The sequence below is a fragment of the Mustelus asterias genome, chromosome 1 (genome assembly GCF_964213995.1).
Source record: "Mustelus asterias chromosome 1, sMusAst1.hap1.1, whole genome shotgun sequence".
NCBI lineage: Eukaryota > Metazoa > Chordata > Chondrichthyes > Carcharhiniformes > Triakidae > Mustelus > Mustelus asterias.
The window spans coordinates 16,251,731-16,277,156 of record NC_135801.1 but is presented as its reverse complement, the minus strand read 5'-3'; the positions used below and the strand labels follow the sequence as shown (position 1 = coordinate 16,277,156).

Sequence of the window (25,426 nt, the reverse complement as noted above, 5' to 3'; positions counted from 1 at the left end):
TTGCCCCTTAATGTCCTAGGATGCGTAAATCAGCAGGATTAGTGGGGTAAATATGTGGGGTTACGGGGATAGGGCCTAGGTGCAGACTCGATGGGCCGAATAGCCCCCTTCTGCAATGTGGGTTTCTATGATTACCAAAAGCAAGAATGCAGCATTCGCGCTTGGAATTCAGGCCCAAGCCTTCGCAATACCAACTGCAACCAGCGGTCTTAGAGACTGCTTTCCTTAGAACTTCCGCAGCCTAACTGAAGCTGCCTTCTGTACTGTGGCCCTATCCTCTTCTAACGAAGGGAACTAAACAACCTGCCACTTTCCACCCCAAGGACAGAGTGGACACTCATTTCCGGCTGGGACATGTGAATTAGGAGTGGGAATAGTCCACTCGGCCCCTCGAGCTCACTCCACCCTTCAATAGGATCATGACTGACCGGATCGTAACCTCAGCCCCACACTCCTGCTTGTCCCCCCGATAATCTTTCACCCCAACACACCGCTTGTTAATCAAGAATCGATCTCGCTCTGCCTTAAAAATATTCAAAGGGTGGAACGTTCTCATTATTTGGCACAGTGGGCAGGAAAAACAGGATGGAAGTCACTGGCCCCTCGAGCAGCTTCCTCCACCATATTGTGGGCCACTTGATGAAAAAAAGCAGTAAGAGTCAGGCACCATGACAGAGCCCACTCCGCCAGCAACTTAGGCCTTCAAACGATCAGGGCATCCTTTTTAAAGAGCACCCTGATTTGAAAAAAAAAGAAATAGAAATACTACCACCCCCACCCCCTCTCCCTCCATAAACCACGGAACTCCCACCACACTGCCAAACCCCTACACATCTCCCCCATCCCCCAACCCTAATGGAACTCTCACTTCCCTCCCCCACCACAGAACTGCCCGGGCAGTGTGCTAGTGAGAAGTATCTGGGCATGCCCCTCCCACCAGCTCCACCCCCCTAACCCACCCAGGGGGCTGTGCCCACCTGTGCCTCCGATGGGTTCTGCCCACCAGGTGCACCTCGTGAGGGACCTGTCATGATTGAAGTCAGTAAGAAGTTTAACAACACCAGGTTAAAGTCCAACAGGTTTATTTGGTAGCAAAAGCCACACAAGCTTTCGGAGCTCAAAGCCCCTTCTTCAGGTGAGTGGGAATTCTGTTCACAAACAGAGCTCTGTTTGTGAACAGAATTCCCACTCACCTGAAGAAGGGGCTTTGAGCTCCGAAAACTTGTGTGGCTTTTGCTACCAAATAAACCTGTTGGACTTTAACCTGGTGTTGTTAAACTTCTTACTGTGTTTACCCCAGTCCAACGCAGGCATCTCCACATCATGATTGAAGTCAGCATGAATGGACAATTTAACGTAGGGATGAGGGAGGGGGGGGGGCTATCAGATGGAGTACAATGTTGGTAAATGTGAGGTCATCCACTTTGGGAGGAATAACAGCAAAATGGACTATTATTTAAATAGTAAAAAATTGCAGCATGTTGCTGCTGGGTGTCCTTGTGCAGGAATCACAAAAAGTTGGTTTGCAGGTGCAGCAGGTAATTAAGAGGGCAAATGGAATTCTGTCCTTCATTGCGAGAGGGATGGAGTTTAAAAACAGGGAGGTTATGTTGCAGCCGTATAAGGTGCTGGTGAGGCCATACCTGGAGTACTGTGTACAGTTTTGGTCTCCTCACTTGAAAAAGGATATACTGGCACTGGAGGGGGTGCACAGGAGATTCACTCGGTTGATTCCAGAGTTGACAGGGTTGGCTTACGAGGAGAGACTGGGGCTATACTCATTGGAATTCAGAGGAATGAGGGGAGATCTTATAGAAACATATCTATTCCCTTCATAATCTTATAAGATAGAAGCAGGGAAGTTGTTTCCACTGGCAGGTGAAACTAGAACTAGGGGGCATGGCTTCAAAATAAGAGGGAGCAGATTTCGGACTGCGTTGAGGAGGAACTTCTTCACACAAAGGGTTGTGAGTCTGTGGAATTACCTACCCACTGGAGCAGTTGAGGCTACCTCAGTGAATGTTTTTAAGGCAAGGATAGATTCATTTTTGAACAGTAAAAGAATTAAGGGTTATGGTGAGCGGGCAGCTAAGTGGAGCTGAGTCCATGAAAATATCAGCCATGATCTCATTGAATGGCGGAGCAGGCTCGAGGGGCCAGATGGCCTACTCCTAGAACATAGAACATAGAACAGTACAGCACAGAACAGGCCCTTCGGCCCACGATCTTGTGCCGAGCTTTATCTGAAACCAAGATCAAGCTATCCCACTCCCTATCATCCTGGTGTGCTCCATGTGCCTATCCAATAACCGCTTAAATGTTCCTAAAGTGTCTGACTCCACTATCACTGCAGGCAGTCCATTCCACACTCCAACCACTCTCTGCGTGAAGAACCTACCTCTGATATCCTTCCTATATCTCCCACCATGAACCCTATAGTTATGCCCCCTTGTAATAGCTCCATCCACCCGAGGAAATAGTCTTTGAACGTTCACTCTATCTATCCCCTTCATCATTTTATAAACCTCTATTAAGTCTCCCCTCAGCCTCCTCCACTCCAGAGAGAACAGCCCTAGCTCCCTCAACCTTTCCTCATAAGACCTACCCTCCAAACCAGGCAGCATCCTGGTAAATCTCCTCTGCACTCTCTCCAGCGCTTCCACATCCTTCTTATAGTGAGGTGACCAGAACTGCACACAATATTCCAAATGTGGTCTCACCAAGGTCCTGTACAGTTGCAGCATAACCCCACGGCTCTTAAACTCCAACTCCCTGTTAATAAAAGCTAACACACTATAGGCCTTCTTCACAGCTCTATCCACTTGAGTGGCAACCTTTAGAGATCTGTGGATATGGATCCCAAGATCTCTCTGTTCCTCCACAGTCTTCAGAACCCTACCTTGGACCTGTAATCCACATTTAAATTAGTCCTACCAAAATGAATCACTTCACATTTATCAGGGTTAAACTCCATTTGCCATTTTTCAGCCCAGCTTTGCATCCCATCTATGTCTCTTTGCAGCCTACAACAGCCTTCCACCTCATCCACTACTCCACCAATCTTGGTGTCATCAGCAAATTTACTGATCCACCCTTCAGCCCCCTCCTCTAAGTCATTAATAAAAATCACAAAGAGCAGAGGACCAAGCACTGATCCCTGTGGCACTCCACTAGCAACCTGCCTCCAGTCCGAAAATTTTCCATCCACCACCACCCTCGGTCTTCGATTAGATAGCCAGTTACCTATCCAATCTGCCAACTTTCCCTCTATCCCACACCTCCTTACTTTCATCATAAGCCGACCATGGGGGACCTTATCAAACGCCTTACTAAAATCCATGTATATGATGTCAACTGCCCTACCTTCATCAACACACTTAGTTACCTCCTCAAAAAATTCAATCAAATTTGTGAGGCACGACTTGCCCTTCACGAATCCTGCTCCTAGTTCTTATGTTCTTATCAGGTGTGAAGGCCTGATAATGACATTTAAATGTATTCAACTTCGGGATACCTGTTACATCATTGGTGGCGGGGAGGGACAATTGATCGGGGACATCCCGCCAGCATAAAGGATTCCCGTGGTATTTTCCACGATTGGTGGCCTTTGGGTTTTGCTCTTCCCCACAAATAGCAACAATCTACCTGTGTACACGCCCATCAAAAACCTTTCAGAATTTTAAAAGATCTCCATTAGCTCATCTCTCAACCTTTCAAAAAAGAATGGTTGGAACAAAAACAACGTGACACAGCTTGCCTATCCTCTCCTGCTGGCTATAACTCCACAGTTCAGGTATCATTCATGTGAATCTTTCTGACATCAAAGAAGAACAAAGAACAATGCAGCACAGTAACAGGCCCTTCGGCCCACCAAGCCCGCAGTTTCTATCCCTCTGTTGGCTTCCCGTTCATGTGTCTATCAAGATACACCTTGAACATTGCTAACGTTCCTGCTTCCACCACCTCCACTGGCAGCACGTCCCAGGCACCCACCATCCTCTGTGTGAAAAACATTTCCCGCACATCTCCCCTAAACTTACCACCTCTCAGCTTAATCCTGTGCCCTCTTGTAGTCAAACCTTCCACCCTGGGAAAAAGCCTCTGACCATCCACCCTATCTATGTCTCTCATAGTTTTGTAGACTTCTATAAAGTCGCCCCTCAGCCTCCATCTTTTCAGTGAAAACAATCCGCGTTTATCCAAACTCTCCTCATACCCAAAACCATCCAGAGCAGGCAACATCCTGGTAAGCCTGGAAGAATCCTCTCCAAAGCATTGAATCATGGAATCCTACAGTGCAGAAGGAGGCCATTCAGCCCATCGAGTCTGTACTGCCCACAATCCCACCCACACCCTATTCCCATAACCCCACAATTTACCCTGCTAATCCCCTGACACGAGGGTCAATTTAGCATGGTCAATCAACCTAACCCGCACATCTTTGGGTAGTGGGTGGAAACCAGAGCACCCGAAGGAAACCCACACAGGCACAGGGAGAAGAAGGTGCAGACTCCACACAGACAGTAATCCAAGCCGGGAATCGAACCTGGGTCCCTTGCGCTCTGAAGCAGCAGTGCTAACCACTGTGCCACCCTAGCGGTGCTAACCATTGTGCCTGTCCTCATACCTAAAACCCCCCAGACCTGGCAACATCCTGGTAAACCTTCTTTGCACCTTCTCCAAAGCATCCACGCCCTTCTGGTAGTGTGGCAGCCAGAACTGCATGCAATATTCCAAATGCGGCCTAACTAAAGTTTTATACAGTTGTAGCATAACTTGTCAACTTTTATACTCGAGAAAGTATACTCTTCAGTGCTTCTATATCTCTTTTATAATACGGCAGGCCGAATTGTGCACAGTACTCCAGGTGTGGTACAGCCAGGCGTGAGACAAATTTATCATAACCTCTCTACCTTTCAATGTTATCCCTCTGAAAATAAACCCCAGTGCTTCCCACTCACACTGACACACAAATGGAGCCAACATTGAACTAGGAACAGCAGCATAACAAGCCAAAATTACAGGCATCACAATTTTGCTGTCAATCAAATGCATGGACATTTACAGCATTAATAAAAATTAAATGGGAAAACAGAAACTATTCTCGTTGGTCAGCAAATGTTTGTTCAACGTGACCTCATCTCCGACAACCTTAGAAAAAGTGAAGTACAAACATTCGGAAATCACGAGCATAAAAAGACCAGTTGGCTCATCAAGCCTGCCTTGCACCAAGATGTCTCGGTGACTGTGACAAGATGTTCCCCACTCTCCAGCCACTGTGTAATCATGGGAGACGCAACAAACCAGGGAAAGAAACAAAATGTGTGGGGTGAACATCTGGAAAACTCCTCTCCAACTCTCAAATAATCAAAATCTTGTAGGTAAAACGGAAAGAGACTTCTCATAGAAATCATAGAAACCCTACAGTGTAGAAACAGGCCATTCGGCCCATCGAGTCTGCACCGACCACAATCCCACCCAGGCCCTACCCCCATATCCCTACACATTTACCCACTAATCCCTCTAACCTACACATCTCAGGACGCTAAGGGGCAATTTTAACATGGCCAATCAACCTAACCCGCACATCTTTGGACTGTGGGAGGAAACCGGAGCACCCGGAGGAAACCCACGCAGACACGAGGAGAATGTGCAAACTCCACACAGACAGTGACCCGAGCCGGGAATCGAACCCAGGTCCCTGGAGCTGTGAAGCAGCAGTGCTAACCACTGTGCTACCGTGCCGCCCTTCTAATTGAAGACCTTTTCTCTAAAACAAAAGATTGTTTTGTGTCTGCTCCAAAACACTGAAAATCATAGAATTTCTACAGTGCAGAAGGAGGCCATTTGGCCCATCGAGTCTGCACCAACTATCTGACAGAGTGTCTTACCGAGGCGCCCCCCCCCCCCCCCCATCCTCTTAACCCACATATGTACCATGCTAATCCCCTAACCTACACATTTTGGGATACTAAGGGGCAATTTACCACAGCCAATCCACCTAACCTGCACATCTTGGGGACACTATGGGGGAATTCAGCATGGCCAATCCACCTAACCTGCACATCTTAGGAGTGTGGGGGGAAACTGGAGCACCCGAAGGAAACCCACGCAGACACAAAGAGAAAGTGCAGACTCCACATAGACCAGAATTGAACCCGGGTCCCTGGTGCTTGTGAGGCAGCAGTGCTAACCACTGGGCCATCATGTCGTCTTGGTTTTAACTAAGAAGCCATTGGAAGCCTCATGGGGAAAGAGGGGTTGTTGTGATTGGTGGGTCATATGGAATGAACGAGCTGAGATAGGCCAAATGCCCCTCACCATCTGGTAATTAGAGCTTGCACCAAAATATCTCACACCAAGACTGGAGCAAAAGTCACGAGCCCCTGTCCAGTAACCTTAGCCAGCCTGCAGATCAATCATACTCATTACGTCAAACAACAACGTGTTTTGTTGATGGGATAAGGTACTATATGAAGACAGGTATTTCCATATATGCCACAGGAAGAAGACTCACACGAAAAGCACACTTGTTTCACAGAAATAGCATTTTAAAACATGTATTGCGTGGGCCAACGCAGCTTATTGTGTGGCATGTGTAATCAGTTGAATTGAGTGCGGGGACAAACTGGCTCACAGAGAAGCACCAACAGAGGGTTGGCTGAAATCTCATATTTGACCTTCAAAGACCAGAGCACTGACTCTGGTAAGTAATTCAAATGGAAAATGAAGGCCAGATTAAGTCCACACACTGCAGCTTGTGTAGCACTTGTTTTGGAATAGCTTTAGACATTTTAATCAGGGTGGAATAAAATGGGTAGTTGTTTTTTGTGTAATTAAATTAAAGTAAAGCTCACTAGGAATTCAGTGGAACGAGTTGGAAAACAGAAAGACTATTCACAATCTGTTAAGTTGAAATAAGCTGCCTGAAGTCTAAACAACTAACAAAGCAAACACACACAGGCAAGGCGAGCGCGCACACACACAGGCAAGGCGGGCGCGCGCACACACAGGCAAGGCGGGCGCGCGCACACACAGGCAAGGCGGGCGCGCGCACACACAGGCAAGGCTGACGCGTGCACACACAGGCAAGGCGGGCGCGCGCACACACAGGCAAGGCTGACGCGCACACACACACAGGCAAGGCGGGCGCGCGCACACACAGGCAAGGCGGGCGCGCGCACACACAGGCAAGGCTGACGCGCGCACACACAGGCAAGGCGGGCGCGCGCACGCACAGGCAAGGCGGGCGCGCGCACGCACAGGCAAGGCGGGCGCGCGCACGCACAGGCAAGGCGGGCGCGCGCACACACAGGCAAGGCGGGCGCGCGCACACACAGGCAAGGCGGGCGCGCGCACACACAGGCAAGGCGGGCGCGCGCACACACAGGCAAGGCGGGCGCGCGCACACACAGGCAAGGCGGGCGCGCGCACACACAGGCAAGGCGGGCGCGCGCACACACAGGCAAGGCGGGCGCGCGCACACACAGGCAAGGCGGGCGCGCGCACACACAGGCAAGGCGGGCGCGCGCACACACAGGCAAGGCGGGCGCGCGCACACACAGGCAAGGCGGGCGCGCGCACACACAGGCAAGGCGGGCGCGCGCACACACAGGCAAGGCGGGCGCGCGCACACACAGGCAAGGCGGGCGCGCGCACACACAGGCAAGGCGGGCGCGCGCACACACAGGCAAGGCGGGCGCGCGCACACACAGGCAAGGCGGGCGCGCGCACACAGGCAAGGCTGACGCGCGCACACACAGGCAAGGCTGACGCGCGCACACACAGGCAAGGCGGGCGCGCGCACACACAGGCAAGGCGGGCGCGCGCACACACAGGCAAGGCTGACGCGCGCACACACAGGCAAGGCGGGCGCGCGCACACACAGGCAAGGCTGACGCGCGCACACACAGGCAAGGCGGGCGCGCGCACACACAGGCAAGGCTGACGTGCACACACACACAGGCAAGGCGGGCGCGCGCACACACAGGCAAGGCGGGCGCGCGCAAGCACAGGCAAGGCGGGTGCGCGCACACACACAGGCAAGGCTGACGCGCACACACACACACACAGGCAAGGCGAGCGCGCGCACACACACAGGCAAGGCTGACGCGCGCACACACACAGGCAAGGCGAGCGCGCGCACACACACAGGCAAGGCTGACGCGCGCACACACAGGCAAGGCTGACGCGCACACACACACAGGCAAGGTGAGCGCGCGCACACACAGGCAAGGCGGGCGCGCGCACACACAGGCAAGGCGGGCGCGCGCACACACAGGCAAGGCGGGCGCGCGCACACACAGGCAAGGCGGGCGCGCGCACACACAGGCAAGGCGGGCGCGCGCACACACAGGCAAGGCTGACGCGCGCACACACAGGCAAGGCGGGCGCGCGCACACACAGGCAAGGCGGGTGCGCGCACACACACAGGCAAGGCGGGCGCGCGCACACACAGGCAAGGCGGGCGCGCGCACGCACAGGCAAGGCTGACGCGCACACACACACACACAGGCAAGGCGGGCGCGCGCACACACAGGCAAGGCGGGCGCGCGCACACACAGGCAAGGCGGGCGCGCGCACACACAGGCAAGGCGGGCGCGCGCACACACAGGCAAGGCGGGCGCGCGCACACACAGGCAAGGCGAGCGCGCGCACACACAGGCAAGGCGAGCGCGCGCACACACAGGCAAGGCGGGCGCGCGCACACACAGGCAAGGCGGGCGCGCGCACACACACAGGCAAGGCTGACGCGCGCACACACAGGCAAGGCGGGCGCGCGCACACACAGGCAAGGCGGGCGCGCGCACACACAGGCAAGGCGAGCGCGCGCACACACAGGCAAGGCGGGCGCGCGCACACACAGGCAAGGCGGGCGCGCGCACACACAGGCAAGGCGGGCGCGCGCACACACAGGCAAGGCGGGCGCGCGCACACACAGGCAAGGCGGGCGCGCGCACACACAGGCAAGGCGGGCGCGCGCACACACAGGCAAGGCGGGCGCGCGCACACACAGGCAAGGCGAGCGCGCGCACACACAGGCAAGGCGGGCGCGCGCACACACAGGCAAGGCTGACGCGCGCACACACAGGCAAGGCTGACGCGCGCACACACAGGCAAGGCTGACGCGCGCACACACAGGCAAGGCTGACGCGCGCACACACAGGCAAGGCTGACGCGCGCACACACAGGCAAGGCTGACGCGCGCACACACAGGCAAGGCGGGCGCGCGCACACACAGGCAAGGCGGGCGCGCGCACACACAGGCAAGGCGGGCGCGCGCACACACAGGCAAGGCTGACGCGCGCACACACAGGCAAGGCGGGCGCGCGCACACACAGGCAAGGCGGGCGCGCGCACACACAGGCAAGGCGGGCGCGCGCACACACAGGCAAGGCTGACGCGCACACACAGGCAAGGCGGGCGCGCGCACACACAGGCAAGGCGGGCGCACGCACACACAGGCAAGGCGAGCGCGCGCACACACAGGCAAGGCGGGCGCGCGCACACACAGGCAAGGCTGACGCGCGCACACACAGGCAAGGCTGACGCGCACACACACACAGGCAAGGCGAGCGCACGCACACACAGGCAAGGCTGACGCGCACACACACAGGCAAGGCGGGCGCGCACACACACACAGGCAAGGCGGGCGCGCCACACACAGGCAAGGCTGACGCGCACACACACAGGCAAGGCGGGCGCGCCACACACAGGCAAGGCTGACGCGCACACACACAGGCAAGGCGGGCGCGCCACACACAGGCAAGGCTGACGCGCACACACACAGGCAAGGCGGGCGCGCACACACACACAAGCAAGGCGGGCGCGCGCACACACAGGCAAGGCGGGCGCGCCACACACAGGCAAGGCTGACGCGCGCACACACAGGCAAGGCTGACGCGCACACACACACAGGCAAGGCTGACGCGCACACACACACAGGCAAGGCGGGCGCGCGCACACACAGGCAAGGCGAGCGCGCGCACACACAGGCAAGGCGAGCGCGCGCACACACAGGCAAGGCTGACGCGCACGCACACACAGGCAAGGCTGACGCGCACACACACACAGGCAAGGCTGACGCGCACACACACACAGGCAAGGCTGACGCGCACACACACACAGGCAAGGCTGACGCGCACACACACACAGGCAAGGCTGACGCGCACACACACACAGGCAAGGCTGACGCGCACACACACACAGGCAAGGCTGACGCGCACACACACACAGGCAAGGCTGACGCGCACACACACACAGGCAAGGCTGACGCGCACGCACACACAGGCAAGGCTGACGCGCACACACACACAGGCAAGGCTGACGCGCACACACACACAGGCAAGGCTGACGCGCACACACACACAGGCAAGGCTGACGCGCACACACACACAGGCAAGGCTGACGCGCGCACACACACAGGCAAGGCTGACGCGCGCACACACACAGGCAAGGCTGACGCGCACACACACACAGGCAAGGCGAGCGCACGCACAGACAGGCAAGGCTGACGCGCGCACACACACAGGCAAGGCTGACGCGCACACACACACAGGCAAGGCTGACGCGCACACACACACAGGCAAGGCTGACGCGCACACACACACAGGCAAGGCTGACGCGCACACACACACAGGCAAGGCTGACGCGCACACACACACAGGCAAGGCTGACGCGCACACACACACAGGCAAGGCTGACGCGCACACACACACAGGCAAGGCTGACGCGCACACACACACAGGCAAGGCTGACGCGCACACACACACAGGCAAGGCTGACGCGCACACACACACAGGCAAGGCTGACGCGCACACACACACAGGCAAGGCTGACGCGCACACACACACAGGCAAGGCTGACGCGCACACACACACAGGCAAGGCTGACGCGCACACACACACAGGCAAGGCTGACGCGCACACACACACAGGCAAGGCTGACGCGCACACACACACAGGCAAGGCTGACGCGCACACACACACAGGCAAGGCTGACGCGCACACACACACAGGCAAGGCTGACGCGCACACACACACAGGCAAGGCTGACGCGCGCACACACACAGGCAAGGCTGACGCGCACACACACACAGGCAAGGCTGACGCGCACACACACACAGGCAAGGCTGACGCGCACACACACACAGGCAAGGCTGACGCGCACACACACACAGGCAAGGCTGACGCGCACACACACACAGGCAAGGCTGACGCGCACACACACACAGGCAAGGCTGACGCGCACACACACACAGGCAAGGCGAGCGCACGCACACACACACAGGCAAGGCAGGCGCTTACACACGGGTACACAAGAACACAGGGTATGCCACACGCACCCCCCCCCCTCCCCTGGACAGCGTGTTTTCTGGTGGCGGAGGCACACTCACCACTGGCCGAATCTTCCAGTCCCACCAATGTTAACAGTGTTTTGCATTGATTGGCCGCCGCGCCGCGGGGGACCTCGCACGTGAAGGATCACCCATCAGTAGATCCCGCTGGTGTGAATGGCTGGAAAACTGGGCCCAGAGATACAAACACAGGCAGGCAGGGAGGCAGACACATGCACACGCGTGTCTCACACACTCAGACACACGCATGGGCAGACACGTCCCTGGCTGTTTAGTAACTTGGCTGAATTAAAATTGCCTGGGGTTATCAAAACCTTGGCTGTTGTCAATTTCTGTTCCAATTCCACTTTCAGCTCCCATCACTCTTAAAAATGCAGTTTTCCCCAAAATACACTCAATATTCATAGCGTCTGAGAGATTGGTTTCTTCACAAAATCTGGCCATTGACGATGCAAGTAGAAATTGTGCAGAAATGAAACCCGGTTCAGACAGGGCCCACGGCAGGAAGAATAGTTATCAGTTTAGGAAATACATTAAAAATACAAAAAAAATTATAAATGTTTCAATCAACGCAATTCTCAAAACCAAATTAGTCATTACTGAGAGAAAAACTCAAAATCTTAAAGAAAATCTTAAATCTTAGGGGCGGCACAGTGGCTGGCACTGCTACCTCACAGGCCAAGGACCCAGGTTCAATCCTGGCCTCGGGTGACTGTGTGGAGTTTGCACGTTCTCCCTGTGTCTGCGTGGGTTTCCTCCGGGTGCTCCGGTTTCCTCCCACAGTGCAAAGATGTGCAGGTTAGGTGGATTGGCAGTGCTGAATTAGGAGCAGAGTTAGGCCCTTCGGCCCATCACGCCTGCTCCACCATTCGTTAATGTCTGATATGCTCCTCATCCCCATTCTCCTGCCTTCTCTCCATAACCCTTGATCCCCTTATTGATCAAGAACCTATCTTTCTCTGTCTTAAAGAGAATAAATGACCTGGCCTCCACAGCCATCTGTGGCAATGAGTTCTACAGATTCACCACCCTCTGGCTGAAGAAATTCTTCCTCATCTCAGTTTCAAAGGTTCACTCGGAGGTTGTGCCCTCGAGTTCTAGTCTCTCCTTCTAGTGGATCGAGGGGCCGAATGGCCTCCTTCTGCACTGTATGATTTTATTCTTTCAGTCTCTAAGAAACCCATATTGCAGTTTAAAATAGTTGCTGGCTGGCATCACGATTTTATATCAGCGTTCATGCCAGCACTGCTATTGCCAGCTCCGATGTATGTCAAAGACTCATCCTGTAATTTACAGGAATGCTGCACTGAACACTGTTCCTCACGATTATGTAATGAAAGACCAGGGGGTCGCCGAGCTAAAAGCTTAACTCCTCAACACTCCGGACAAGCCCCAGGGGCCACCAACAAGCTTACCAATTGGTGACCAGGTTAAGTCTCACATTCTGTTCTTTGATAGTTAGTTTCTGATAGTGAAAACCCAGCTTTCATCTCCAGGCAGACTGGAGCCGGGTGGTAGGGGGAGCAGGGAAGAAGGGAAAGATTTTAGAATGAATTTTTAAATTAGAAAATGGTTAGAGAAGGAAGATTCACTCTAGGTTTTTGCCAGAAGCTTTTTCCCAGGGTGGAAGAGTCAATTACTAGGGAGCACAGGTTTAAGGTGCGAGGGGCAAGGTTTAAAGGAGATGTACGAAGCAGATTTTTTACGCAGAGTAGTGGGTGCCTGGAACTCGTTGACGGGGGAGGTAGTGGAAACAGATACGATAATGACTTTTAAGGGTGTCTTGACAAATACATAAATAGGATGGGAATAGAGGGATATGGTCCAAAGAACAAAGAACAATACAGCACAGGAACAGGCCCTTCGGCCCTCCAAGCCCGTGCCGCTCCCTGGTCCAAACTAGACCATTCTTTTGTATCCCTCCATTCCCACTCCGTTCATATGGCTGTCTAGATAAGTCTTAAACGTTCCCAGTGTGTCCGCCTCCACCACCTTGCCTGGCAGCGCATTCCAGGCCCCCACCACCCTCTGTGTAAAATATGTCCTTCTGATATCTGTGTTAAACCTCCCCCCCTTCACCTTGAACCTATGACCCCTCGTGAACGTCACCACCGACCTGGGGAAAAGCTTCCCACCGTTCACCCTATCTATGCCTTTCATAATTTTATACACTTTTTTTTTCTTTGGTCCCTGGAAGAGGAGGGGGTTTTAGTTCAGTCGGGCAGCCTGGTCGGTGCAGGCTTGGAGGGCCAAAGGGCCTGTTCTTTGTTCTTAGATGAAAAGAAAAAGTTTTTTAAAAATATGTAAAAGTCAAATGGAACAGGGTTGGAAAGAAAGAATACAAAGTACAAAAAGGGGCCAGAAAAGTGGCAACCTAAATGCAAGAATCATAGAATCCTAACAGTGCAGATAGAGACTATTCGGCCCATCGAGTCTGCACCGACCACAATCCCACCAGACCTTATTTCCATAACCCCACATATTTACCCGATTAATCCTCCTGACACTAAGAGACAATTTAGCACGGGGGCGGCACGATGGCACAGTGGTTAGCACTGATGCCTCACAGCACCAGGGACCCGGGTTCGATTCCTGGCTTGGGTCACTGTCTGTGTGGAGTCTGCATGGGTTTCCTCCGGGTGCTCCGGTTTCCTCTCACAGTCCAAAGATGTGCAGTTTAGGTTGATTGGCCATGCTAAATTGCCCCTTCGTGTCAGGGGGACTAGCTAAGGTAAATGTGTGGGGTTATAGGGATAGGGCCTGGGTGGGATTGTGGTTGGTGCAGACTCGATGGGCCGAATGGCCTCCTTTTGCACTGTAGGATTCTATGTATCAATCTAACGCGCACATCATTGGCGTGTGGGAGGAAACCGGAGCACCCAGAAGAAACCCACGCAGAGATGGGGAGAACATCCAAACTCCACACAGACAGTGACCCAAAGCCGGGATTTGAACCCGGCTCCCTGGTGCTGTGAGGCAGCAGTGCTAACCGCTGTGCCGCCCTTTTCCTTTTAATATCTGTGATTATTTCACTGTTCTTGCATGAGCTGAAAACCACTGCTGTTGTTCGGAAATGTCCCTGAACTTTCAGCTCAACTCTCTCCACTCCTGAAATTTCCCCAATCATTCAACTCTGCCACCTTCCACCCAGCTCAACAATGGAACTCAATGTAGCTGACTGACAAAACCCAACACAATCTACAGCAGGTATCTGAAATGAAACAAGGACGCACACGAAATGAAATTCTTTCATAATATTGAGAAAAATACAATGAATAAATTATACCCTGTAATCATTAAAAACTCATTTGTACTTTGTTAACTTTTGAATCAAATTACGGGAGGGGTATTGATGAGACACTGACTCCATATCCACTCCAGCACAAAGACGATCTATCCCAATGCCCATCTCCATCCCTGCCTCAGTCAATCAGCTGCTGAAAGCCTCGTCCAACCCTCTTGCCTCAACTATTCCCCGCCCATTCCCTGACCTGCTTTCCACTTTCCATCCACTGACACGGTGGCAGGGACCTGGGTTCGATTCCCGGCACTGTCCTTGTGGAGTTTGTACGTTCTCCCCATGTCTGCGTGGGTTTCCTCCGGGTGCTCCGGTTTCCTCCCAAAGTCCAATGATGTGTGGGTTAGATTGATTGGCCATGCTAAATTGCCCCTTAGCGCCAGGGGGACTAGCAGGTAAATACGTGGGACTGGATGGGATTGTGGTCGGTGCAGACACAATGGGCTAAATGGCCTCCTTCTGCACTGTCGGCATTCAATGATTCTAACTTACCCAAAACTCAGCTGCCCAAATCCTAACTCTGGACAGCAACCCCCAATCACCCCTTCTTGGTTCTACGATGTCAGTGTGTCCCTTAATTCCCCCCTCCCCAAGAGTTGGTCACCCCACCTGTTACATTTCTACATTGACTCCTGGTTAATCGCACCTAAATTTTAAAACTCTCAACTTTTCTGTTAAACCCTTCCTCAATCACGCCTCTTTCCATTCCAATGACCCTGTGAGATCTCTGCATCATTTCAGTTCTGGACTTCTGCCCGATTTTAATCCAAAATTGGCAGGAATGCTTTTGTTTGCGTATGCTCCAAGCTCTGGAATTCCCTCCCTCAAGGTCCATCTCTTTTAATTCCCTCTCTCCTATAAGACGCTCCTTAAAGCCTCTCTCTTCGACCAAGCTTTGGGTCACCAGCTCCAGTGTCTCCTTGGGTGATGCAGTGTCAATTTCCTGTGAAGCACTCTGGGACATTTTACTGCAGCACTCTTGCAACCCCAGCATTTGTTTGTTATGTTTAAAAAAAACCAGATGAAAATCAAATCCAGTTGAACATTAAAACATATACAATGGCCAACACCATTCTGTGCAATCCAAAAAAACACACTTCAGAGTGATATTGTGCCCAGACTGTACAATATTGCTAGTTAACCCTGAAGCTCCGTCAAATCAAATCTCAAAATGCTCCAATTTAATCAAACTGATGAATAGCAATGTATTTAACACACATTCAACACTCCAACAGGCTGGAAGTGGGACCTCCGACCCCACTTGGGAGGAAGTCCCAGCTTAAAGAGCTACTGGACAAACTGATTGTCTGGTAGCTCTCCAGCCCCTGTAGTGGACAGCACTGCAACTGCAAGCAGTCCCCCGAGCCTAAGTCTCGGGAGTTCAGGGTCTGGTAAGTTATGGCGACCGGGCCTGAGGCTTCAACCCGGTTTATGTTGGGGTGGCACAGTGGTTAGCACTGCTGCCTCACAATGCCAGGTACTCGGGTTCGATTCCCGGCTTGGGTCACTGTCTCTGTGGAATTTGCACATTCTCTCCGTGTCTGCGTGGGTTTCCTCCGGGTGCTCTGGTTTCCTCCCACAGTCCAACCTGGCCATGCTAAATTGCCCCTTAGTGTCAGGGGGACTAGTAGGGTAAATGCAGGAGGTTATGGGGATAGGGCCTAGGTGGGAATGTGATCAGTGTAGACTTGATAGACCAAATGGCCTCCTCCTGCACTGTAGGGATTCTATGTTCGAGCTTCCCTCTTCCCTGGAACAGCTCCTGTCAGCCTCAAATTTCATGGTGGGAAACAGCCCTTTAACTGTCAACAATTGGCCACTTAAGGGCCTCCAATTGGGACAAGGACAGGGGGGCCTTCCTCAACCTTGACCATCCCAGTGTAAAATTGTGGAGAGGTCAGGGCGGGGGGGAAACCAGCAGGAAGCTCATCCAGAAAGTTTTCCGTTCACTCCCCGTGCCTGCAGCCAGCAGGGGAAGGTAAAATTTTGCCTCGTGTTATTGTTGCTTTTCTGCTGAATCTGATGAACAAGTCACGAGTCACTGCTGGCGAAGTGAACACTCACACACCCTACAGCACGAAGCAATCCCTGACAGTCAAAGTACAAAATGGGAAATCTCTCACCTTTTCTAAGAGTTTTCTGGTAAAATTAACGGAGAATTATAGTCCAATGTCACAATGAACTACTCCCAGATCTGATATTGTAGATTCGATGGAGAGAAACTTTCTCCAATGTCGTAGCATAAGCCCAAATCCCCCACCTCACTACAACAATGAAAAAGATGTGCATCTATGTCCTACTTGTCATGACCAATAATTTCTCATAGTGTTTCACAGCTAACAAAGTACTTTTTGAAATGTAGTCACAGTTGCAACGTTGGAAATGCGGGAGCCAATTTGCGCACAGCAAACTCTCATAAACAGTAATGTGATAATGGCCAGATAATGTGTTTGGTTATGTTGATCGAGGGATAAATATTGGCCAGAACACCAGGGATTACTCTCCTGCTCTTCTTCAAAATGGTGCAGCAGCATCTTACACATTCACCTGAGCAGACAGGAGGGGACTTGGCTTAACATCTCATCCAAATTCTACAGCATCGCCTCACCATTTCATAAAATCCTTCAGCGCAGGAGGCCATTCGGCCCATCGAGCCCTCCATTACAACAATCCCACCCAGGCCCTTCCCCGTAACAATGGCATTTACCCAGTTAATCCCCTGACACTAAGGGTCAACTTAGCATGGCCAATCAACCTAACCTGCACATCTTTGGACTGTGGGAGGAAACCAGAGCATCCAGAGGAAACCCACACAGACATGGGGAGAACATGCAAACTGCACACAGTCACCAGAGGCCGGAATTGAACCCAGGTCCTTGGCACGTGCCATCCCAGACTCAGATTTCACTTTGATGCCAAGTGTTCTAACTCAGGAGCGGTTCAGAGCTCTGCTGTTGAGGCCTTTAGAAACTGGACGAGGTTGAGATTGGCTTAAATTCTGTCATGTGAACCAATACTGTTATTGGAGGGAGACAATCCTTCCATAAAGGATTTGAAACCCTTGGCCCCAAGGGTTAAAAGAACTCTATGTGTCAATCCATTGTATCACCCATCCCGATCAGCCTTCTTGCAACATAGTCATAATGATACAGAAGGAGGCTATTCAGCCCATTGAGACAATGCTGGCTGTGCTGTAGAGAAAATAAGACTTAAACAGAATTATTTGTGTGGTCCTCATATCAATTCAACAGGACATTACATCTTTGCATTTTATCAAATTTTTTTTCTTCTTGGATGAAACTGCCCTACTTTCTTAAATTGGTCTTTTATTTAAATAATCACTTATGTGGACTTTTGACCATTGCAGACTCACTTGTTGTGGTAATGGATCGTTGCAGACAGTCCTCGCGCACATATTCTATAGCACATCAAGTGAACAAGTTCACTGAGCCATACCTTCACACTGCAGGGATGAAAGGAGAAGAGAGAAACTTCAAGTTACCTTCATTTTAATTCATGTATAGATGAAGCTCATTACTTCAGTGGATAAATTGCATAAGTTTGAGCACAAGGATCACTGCCTTCAATGTTTATTAGGAAACAGGTTAAAAAGAAAATTGACGAGGGTTCCAATGTGGCAGAGTGTGGACTTTGGTACATGCTTGGAAACTCAAGCATACCAGGTCAAAGTAACTTTTGCACAGTGGTGTGGGGAACTAAATGCTTGTTCGTTTGACACTGAGAAGCTAAGATCCTGGTTCCAAACATGCAACACAACAAATTTCAAAAATAAGTGTTTACAGTTTTTTAAAAGTTTATTTATTAGTGTCACGAGTAGGCTCAAATTAACACTGCAGTGAACTTACTGTGAAAATCCTCTAGTCGCCACACTCCGGCACCTGGTCTGGTACACTGAGGGAGAATTTAGTATGGCCAATGCACTGAACCAGCACGACTTTTCGGGATGTGGGAGGAAACTGGAGGAAACCCACGCAGACACGGGGAGAACGTGCAAACTCCGCACAGACAGTGACCCAAGCCGGCAATTGAACCCGGGTCCCTGGCGCTGTGAGGCAGCAGTGCTATCCATTGTGCCATCATGCTGTCCAATCACCTTCTGATGATAAAAGATGTGCAACAGTCTCTGCTTTGTTTTATGATATTCTATATGATCGGTGATTGGATTTGAGACTTGAGTCTAGCAAATATTGCCGGTGATCCTAGTTTAATGCACTCGTATGATATCCTTTTGTCCGATACCTCAACTAAGGTGCTTACTTTGAATGGGCAAAGGAATATTAAACCATCGTATCAAAACCATCCCAAATCATAGCATAATTTCAATAACAGTAACAATAATCCCCAAGCTCAAAATAAAATCATTAAAATGATAAATAGATTATACAATCTATTGTACACTGTCTGGTTGCTCACCCAGGTATAGATATACATGCACACACACAAAATATTTCACGTAAATTCTGGAAGATGTAATTAAATGTCAATGAGCAGGATTTTCCGGCCATGTGCTGAATTCGCGCTGAACTGCCAAATTTTCTGTCTTGCCCACTACGATTCCTGGGAAATTTTCGGCCAATGTTTCTGGAAGCGCCCAGGTAAGTACATCCCCTATATTAAGTATATTCACTTTAAAAACTGCCACTGCACGTGTTGGCATGAACTCAAGATTTTATATCTAAAATGATCTTTGCTCCATTTCATTGGTTCAGCGTGGGAAGGATTTTTTCAGTATGTTTTGGAGATTCTGGGCAGGATTTTACGGCCTCATTCATCCCACAACCGTAAAATCCCGCCCAAGGTCAACGGATCTTTCCATGGTTCACCCCTCGCCCGCTCCGATTTCTGTGGTGGGCGAGATGGTAAAATTCCTGCCTCAGCCTTACCCATGTATCAATTGGTAGCACTCGCCCTCAGAGTCAGAAAGGTGAGAGTTCAAGTCCTAGGTCAGAAACTTGAACAGAAAAAAAAAAACTAGACTAACCCTCCAGTGCAGTTCGGAGAGAGTGCTGCACTGTCAGAGGCACCCTTTTTCAAAGGAGGGGTTAAACTCATGCTTCATCTCCTCTCTCAGGTGAATGCAATAGATCCCATAGAAGGGTTTGGAAGAAGAACAGGGAAGCTTTTGCAAATGCCCTAACCAATGTTTATCCCTCAAACAATATCACCAAACAACTTCTCTGGTCATTATCACATTTCTTTTAACGGGAGCTTTCCTTGAGCAAATCGGCTACAGTTTCACTGCATTGGCTGTAAAAGCACTTTGGGGCGTTCTGAAGGGCATTATATAAATGCAGATCTGTCTTTCTTCTTTAGCAGCTGCACCCAGACATGTTTCCATGTCAGGATTTCATTGGGTAAGCTAAGTCAACAGCAAGGATGGGAAGCAAACACACTGTTGCAGCACATGAATAGGAGCAGGTCGCTCACAGCAGAGAAGCTGAACTACGAGGCATTCCGTTCACACCTCCGTAAACAAATGCATTGTGAGTCTCCACCTGCACTCTGCCCATTAGATACACACTGCATTTCTTGGGATTTAATTCCGTGGTGTCTCAGTCTTAATATTACACAAGTCAGTTCTCTATTCCCTCCAAACCAGGTGTGAGACCCACCCCCACCCCTTACAGTATCCCACAATTCCCATCTCCAGACCTTTGACCTTTGGACAAATTATAGGCCAGAGGTCATCAGTCAACGGTCATGTACAAAATCATAACAAGTGCAAACAAGCAGCTTTCTCACAGGTTCTCCTCTTTCCTTTCTAACTTTGTTGCGTCTCTTGCTTTCTGTATCTCTCTTGTTCTGCATTTCTCCGACTGTGAAATTTTCATTTGCGTTCTCCTGGTGGGAAACTAGAAAATCCAGGACATTGTGACGGAGGCACGGAGAGCCCTTTATTGAAACCCACAGGAGCAGACTCTGCTGATACCTCAAGTGAGTTTATCCAGCGAGCTTGACCAGAAAAGTTTCAATTCAATCATCTTTCTGTCGAGTGAATTCAGTGGTGGCAAAGGTGGCAAAGTTGGCCCCAGTATTTCAAGAGGGTTGGGTACGAAGCATAAGGGGACATTTCTCCTCCCGAGGATGATCAGTGACCCCCCCCGCCCCCGCTGAAATGATACACATCTACAACATGCACTCTTCCTTACCTGCTGTTTGGCAGCCGTCCTACTAAAGTGGTCCCAATCACCAGCCAGCTAATGCCAATCAGACCCAAAGTGATCCTGCAGGAGAGAACATGTTGGATGGTCTTGTCAAAATTGGTCCAAAGCACCAATAACGTATAAGACTGAACTAATTCACTGCATAGCGGAAAATAATAACCATTAACTCATACTTCATGCAAATGATCAGCAAATAAATTGTACTTGTTTGCAGTGTTCTAGAATTTCAACACTGTTTCACAGCAGTTAGACTGCAGGTTCAGCCCTGGAGAGGGGCGGGGGCTGCACGTTCAGTCTGGGGTGGGGGGCAGGGGGGGGAGCTGCTGCGGGTTCACTCCGAGAGTTGGGGGGGACTGCAGGTTCAGTCCGGGGCAGAGGGGTGGGTGGGGGGAGTTGCTGCAGTACCTGCTGGAGAGTGCTGCGAACTAGCTGGATTGCCAGCTCTGCATTGCTACAACAGTGCAATTCATGATCTGTGTTAACCAGCACTTCTTTCATGGAATTCTTCTAATATTAAAACACCTCTGCACTGACATCAAGTGAAATGATAGTGGCAGCCTTCCATCACCTTAGTCAACCCTTAAGCAGCGCCTGGCGTGGTTCAGGGAGCCCTAATCTGGCAGGACACTCTCTGCCACATTTGCAGCTGGGCAGGACAGTGGGCTGAGAAGGTGCACAATTCGCTGACCTCTGTTTCCTCCGGGCTCACTTCTCAGCAAGCTGAACTTTCCATTTCGGCTCACCTCTTCCAATGCCCTTCCAAAGAATCAGCCTCCAGAGGTCACGACTGTCAGCAACTATATCCCAGCTGTCAGTGTCAGCCACCTTCATATCTCGCTTGCAGGTGTGCTTGTAGCGGAGATGTGGACACCACCAGATTGTGACCCAACCGGGAATTCACCATACAGAGGATTTTTGGATGTAGGGCCATCGCCCATCTGGTGAACATGGCGGAGCTGGTGCAGAGGGTTAGCAATGAGCGTATGCTGATGGAATTAGCACACTCCAGGATCTCCGAGTTGGTGACCTTACCCTGTCAAGGGATGCCTACAATACATCTGAGACAACGAAAGTTGAATTGTTCCGTCTTTTTTCCTGCCTGGCATATGTTGTCTATGCTTTACCACTGTGGATGGGTGCACTGAGAAGGCAGGCTTGGTTAACTCACAAAGTTTCAAAATGTATGCATTAGCATCACAAGTAAGCTTGCATTAACACTGCAATGAAGTTACAGTGAAAATCCCCTTGTTGCCACGCTCCAGGGCCTGTTCGGGTACACTGAGGGAGACTTTAGCGTGGCCAATGCACTTAACCAGCACGTCTTTCGGGCTGAGAGGGGAAACCGGAGCACCCGGAGGAACCCACGCAGACACAGGGAGAATGTTCAGACTCCGCAAAGTAACCCATGCCGGGAATCGAACCTGGGTCCCTGGCGCTGTGAGGCAACAGTGCTAATCACTGTGCCACCCTACCGTTTGGTGCTCTCAGTCAGGTTGCTGTTCCACATGCTTATTCAGCTTGGACACAGGAGAAGCAGCTTTTGCGATGTGTGTGCTGATTTCAGCATCAAGTGCTGGAGATTGTGGAGTCTAGATATCTGAAGCTTTGTGAAGTGGGAGGCAAAATAACTGGCACTGTAATCCAAACTACTAAACCCCTTTCAATTCCATAAACCTAATAACCATGCTCACAATTTCACCAGCGCTGAATAGCTTCTGCTTGAGAACAGATTAGCAACATTTCAGATTCAAATCAAAGTTGAGCAGCAGCAGCCCAATGCATACAAGCAGGTAGTGAAAATCATTGTCTGCACATTGCAAACTGCGTTGGCTTTGAAATGCCCTGGACCATTTTGACCACATTAAAACCTGCTTATACACTGTACAAGGTGTTGATCTTGACACAAAGTTTTCAGGTGCTAGACTTGATACCAATTTGGAGATTTGACAGTGATGCGGACATCCTCAGGTTCACAGGTCTCAAAGCAAATCAATTGCTGAATTATACAAGCTTAAAATGGCAACATCTGATCCAGAACCTAACAAACATAAGAATAGAACCGGAGCACCCAGTAGTGTGTGCTTGGCCAGCGAGATAATCTGAAGTTGCTACAATGCAGGTTAGAAATAAGCTCCAACATACAACAGCAACCAATAGCACAAAGCTGGGATAACACTTCACCCATTTATATTATGATTCAACCACTTAATCCCTGGCCTACTCTGCAGTTTGATGGACAGTAACGAAATAATAAAGGAGACTTTCCCTGGCGAGTCATCATTCTGGTCCCAGGTGAAGTAAAATGGTAAAACAGATAAGCGCAAGCAGCAACACCCATCATAACACCTGCAGCAAGGAACCTCAATGTCAGATAGACAATGAGAGCATGCCAACCAGCTGAAGAGTCCAACCTCACTACAAATGCAATGTCGATAACATACACCATTTCTGCATTTTCGACACCATTTCAAGGTGAATGCAAGGTTTAAAGGGTTAAGCTATTGGGACAGATTGCATAAATTGGCTTACTTTCCATTGAGTTTAGAAGGCTGAGCGTAATCTGAGCGAGGTGTTTGAAATGTTACGGTGCATAGAGAGAAGCCACTTCTAAAATCAAGAGCGAGGGAACATAATCTTTAAATAGGATGTTTAGGAGTGAAATCAGAAAGCACTTTTTACGTAAAAGGATTTTTGAAATCCGAAGCCAATCGATGTTTGTTAAAGAAGAGAACCAAACCAAATAGAACAAATGTGGGCAAATAAAGTTGAGGTACAGATCAGCCATTGTAAAGAATGATGCACAAACCATTTCTGACATCCCAGCACAGGGCAGCTTAAAATACAGAGGCACAGGACACATGCCTTCTAGGGAAATCCATCATTACAAGATACTCATTAATAATTCAGTTGAAAATTCAGTAGAAAGTCAGAGTTTTTTTCCAAGGGTGGATAGTCAGAGGCTCATTCTTGGGGTGGAAGTGTCAATTACATTGGGGCACAGGTTCAAAGCAAGAGGAGGAAAGTTTAAGGGAGATGTGCGGGGGAGGTTTTTCATGCAGAGAGTGGTGGGTGCCTGGAACGCGCTGCCAGAGGAGGTGGTGGAAGCAGGCACATTAGCAACATTTAAGAGGCATCTGGATGCACACATGAATAGGGAGGGGATAGAGGGATATGGGCCGAGTAAGGGCAGAGGTTTTTTTTTATAGTTTAAGTTAGTGTATCATGATCAGCATAGGCTTGGAGGGCTGAAGGGCTAGTTCCTGTGCTATACTTTTCTTTGTTCTTAACTCCTTTAGCCAAAGAGAGACAAGAATGTGGAACTTGCCACCAAAAGGAACAATAGTGGCAAATAACAGCTGCATTTAAGCGGATGCCATCATCTCACATGAGAACACCATCCACCAGGTACACGGTACATACTCTTGTGACTTGGCCAACATTGTCTACCTGATACGCTGCAGGAAAGGATGTCTCGTGGCATGGTACATTGGCGAGACCATGCAGACACCAATGGATGAATGGACACCGTTCGACAATCACCAGGCAGGAGTGTTCCCTTCCTGTCGGGGAACACTTCAGCAATCAATGGCATTCAGCTTCTGATCTTCGGGTAAGCGTTCTCCAAGGTGGCCTTCATGACACATGACAACGTAGAATCACTGAGCAAAAACTCAGCCAAGTTCCGCACACATAAGGACGGCCTCAACTGGGATCTTGGGTTCATGTCACACTATCTGTAACTCACACAGAGTTCCCTAGAAGGCATGTGTCCTGTGCCTCTGTATTTTAAGCTGCCCTGTGCTGGGATGTCAGAAATGGTTTGTGCATCATTCTTTACAATGGCTGATCTGTACCTCAACTTTATTTGCCCACATTTGTTCTATTTGGTTTGGTTCTCTTCTTTAACAAACATCGATTGGCTTCGGATTTCAAAAATCCTTTTACGTAAAAAGTGCTTTCTGATTTCACTCCTAAACATCCTATTTAAAGATTACGTTCCCTCGCTCTTGATTTTAGAAGTGGCTTCTCTCTATGCACCTTAACATTTCAAACACCTCGCTCAGATTACGCTCAGCCTTCTAAACTCAATGGAAAGTAAGCCAATTTATGCAATCTGGGTTTGCAAAATCTCACTCACTGTCCTGGCTGGAGACAATACACATCTCTTTAACCTGTGCTTAACCCTCTCTCCACTCTCATTGTCTGCACCTGTAAAGACTTGATTACCTGTTAAGACTCGCATTCCAACCATTATCTTGTAATTGAGTTTGTGTCTATATGTGCCCGTTTGTGAAACAAATCCTACACTCACTTGATGAAGGAGCAGTGCTCTGAAAGCTCGTGCTACCAAATAAACCTGTTGGACTTTAACCTGGTGTTTGAGACTACTTACTGTGCCCACCCCAGTCCAACGCCGGCATCTCCACATCTTAAATAAAGTAGAGTAGGAGGTTGCTTATGAGGATGATAAACACTAGCATGGATTAGTTGGCCAAATGGCCTGTTACGGTGCTGCACATTCTATGTAGATCTCTGCGCCTCTTGTTACTATAGGGAGGAAGGGATCAGCTATGATCATCAACTTGC

At 50.4% G+C, this 25,426-nt stretch overlaps 1 protein-coding gene across 3 annotated transcripts in view; it reads right to left on the bottom strand.

Annotated features, from left to right (window-relative positions):
* Positions 1-25,426, bottom strand: part of gpat3 (glycerol-3-phosphate acyltransferase 3) — a 59,798-nt gene that overhangs the window by 16,640 nt on the left and 17,732 nt on the right. For all 3 annotated transcript variants that reach the window (XM_078209933.1, XM_078209952.1, XM_078209943.1), the window contains exons 5-6: positions 20,825-20,899; positions 18,028-18,117 (exon numbers count right to left, since the gene is read on the bottom strand). In XM_078209933.1, the coding sequence (XP_078066059.1) occupies positions 18,028-18,117; positions 20,825-20,899 (165 nt within the window). The remainder of the gene's footprint in view (positions 1-18,027; positions 18,118-20,824; positions 20,900-25,426) is intronic.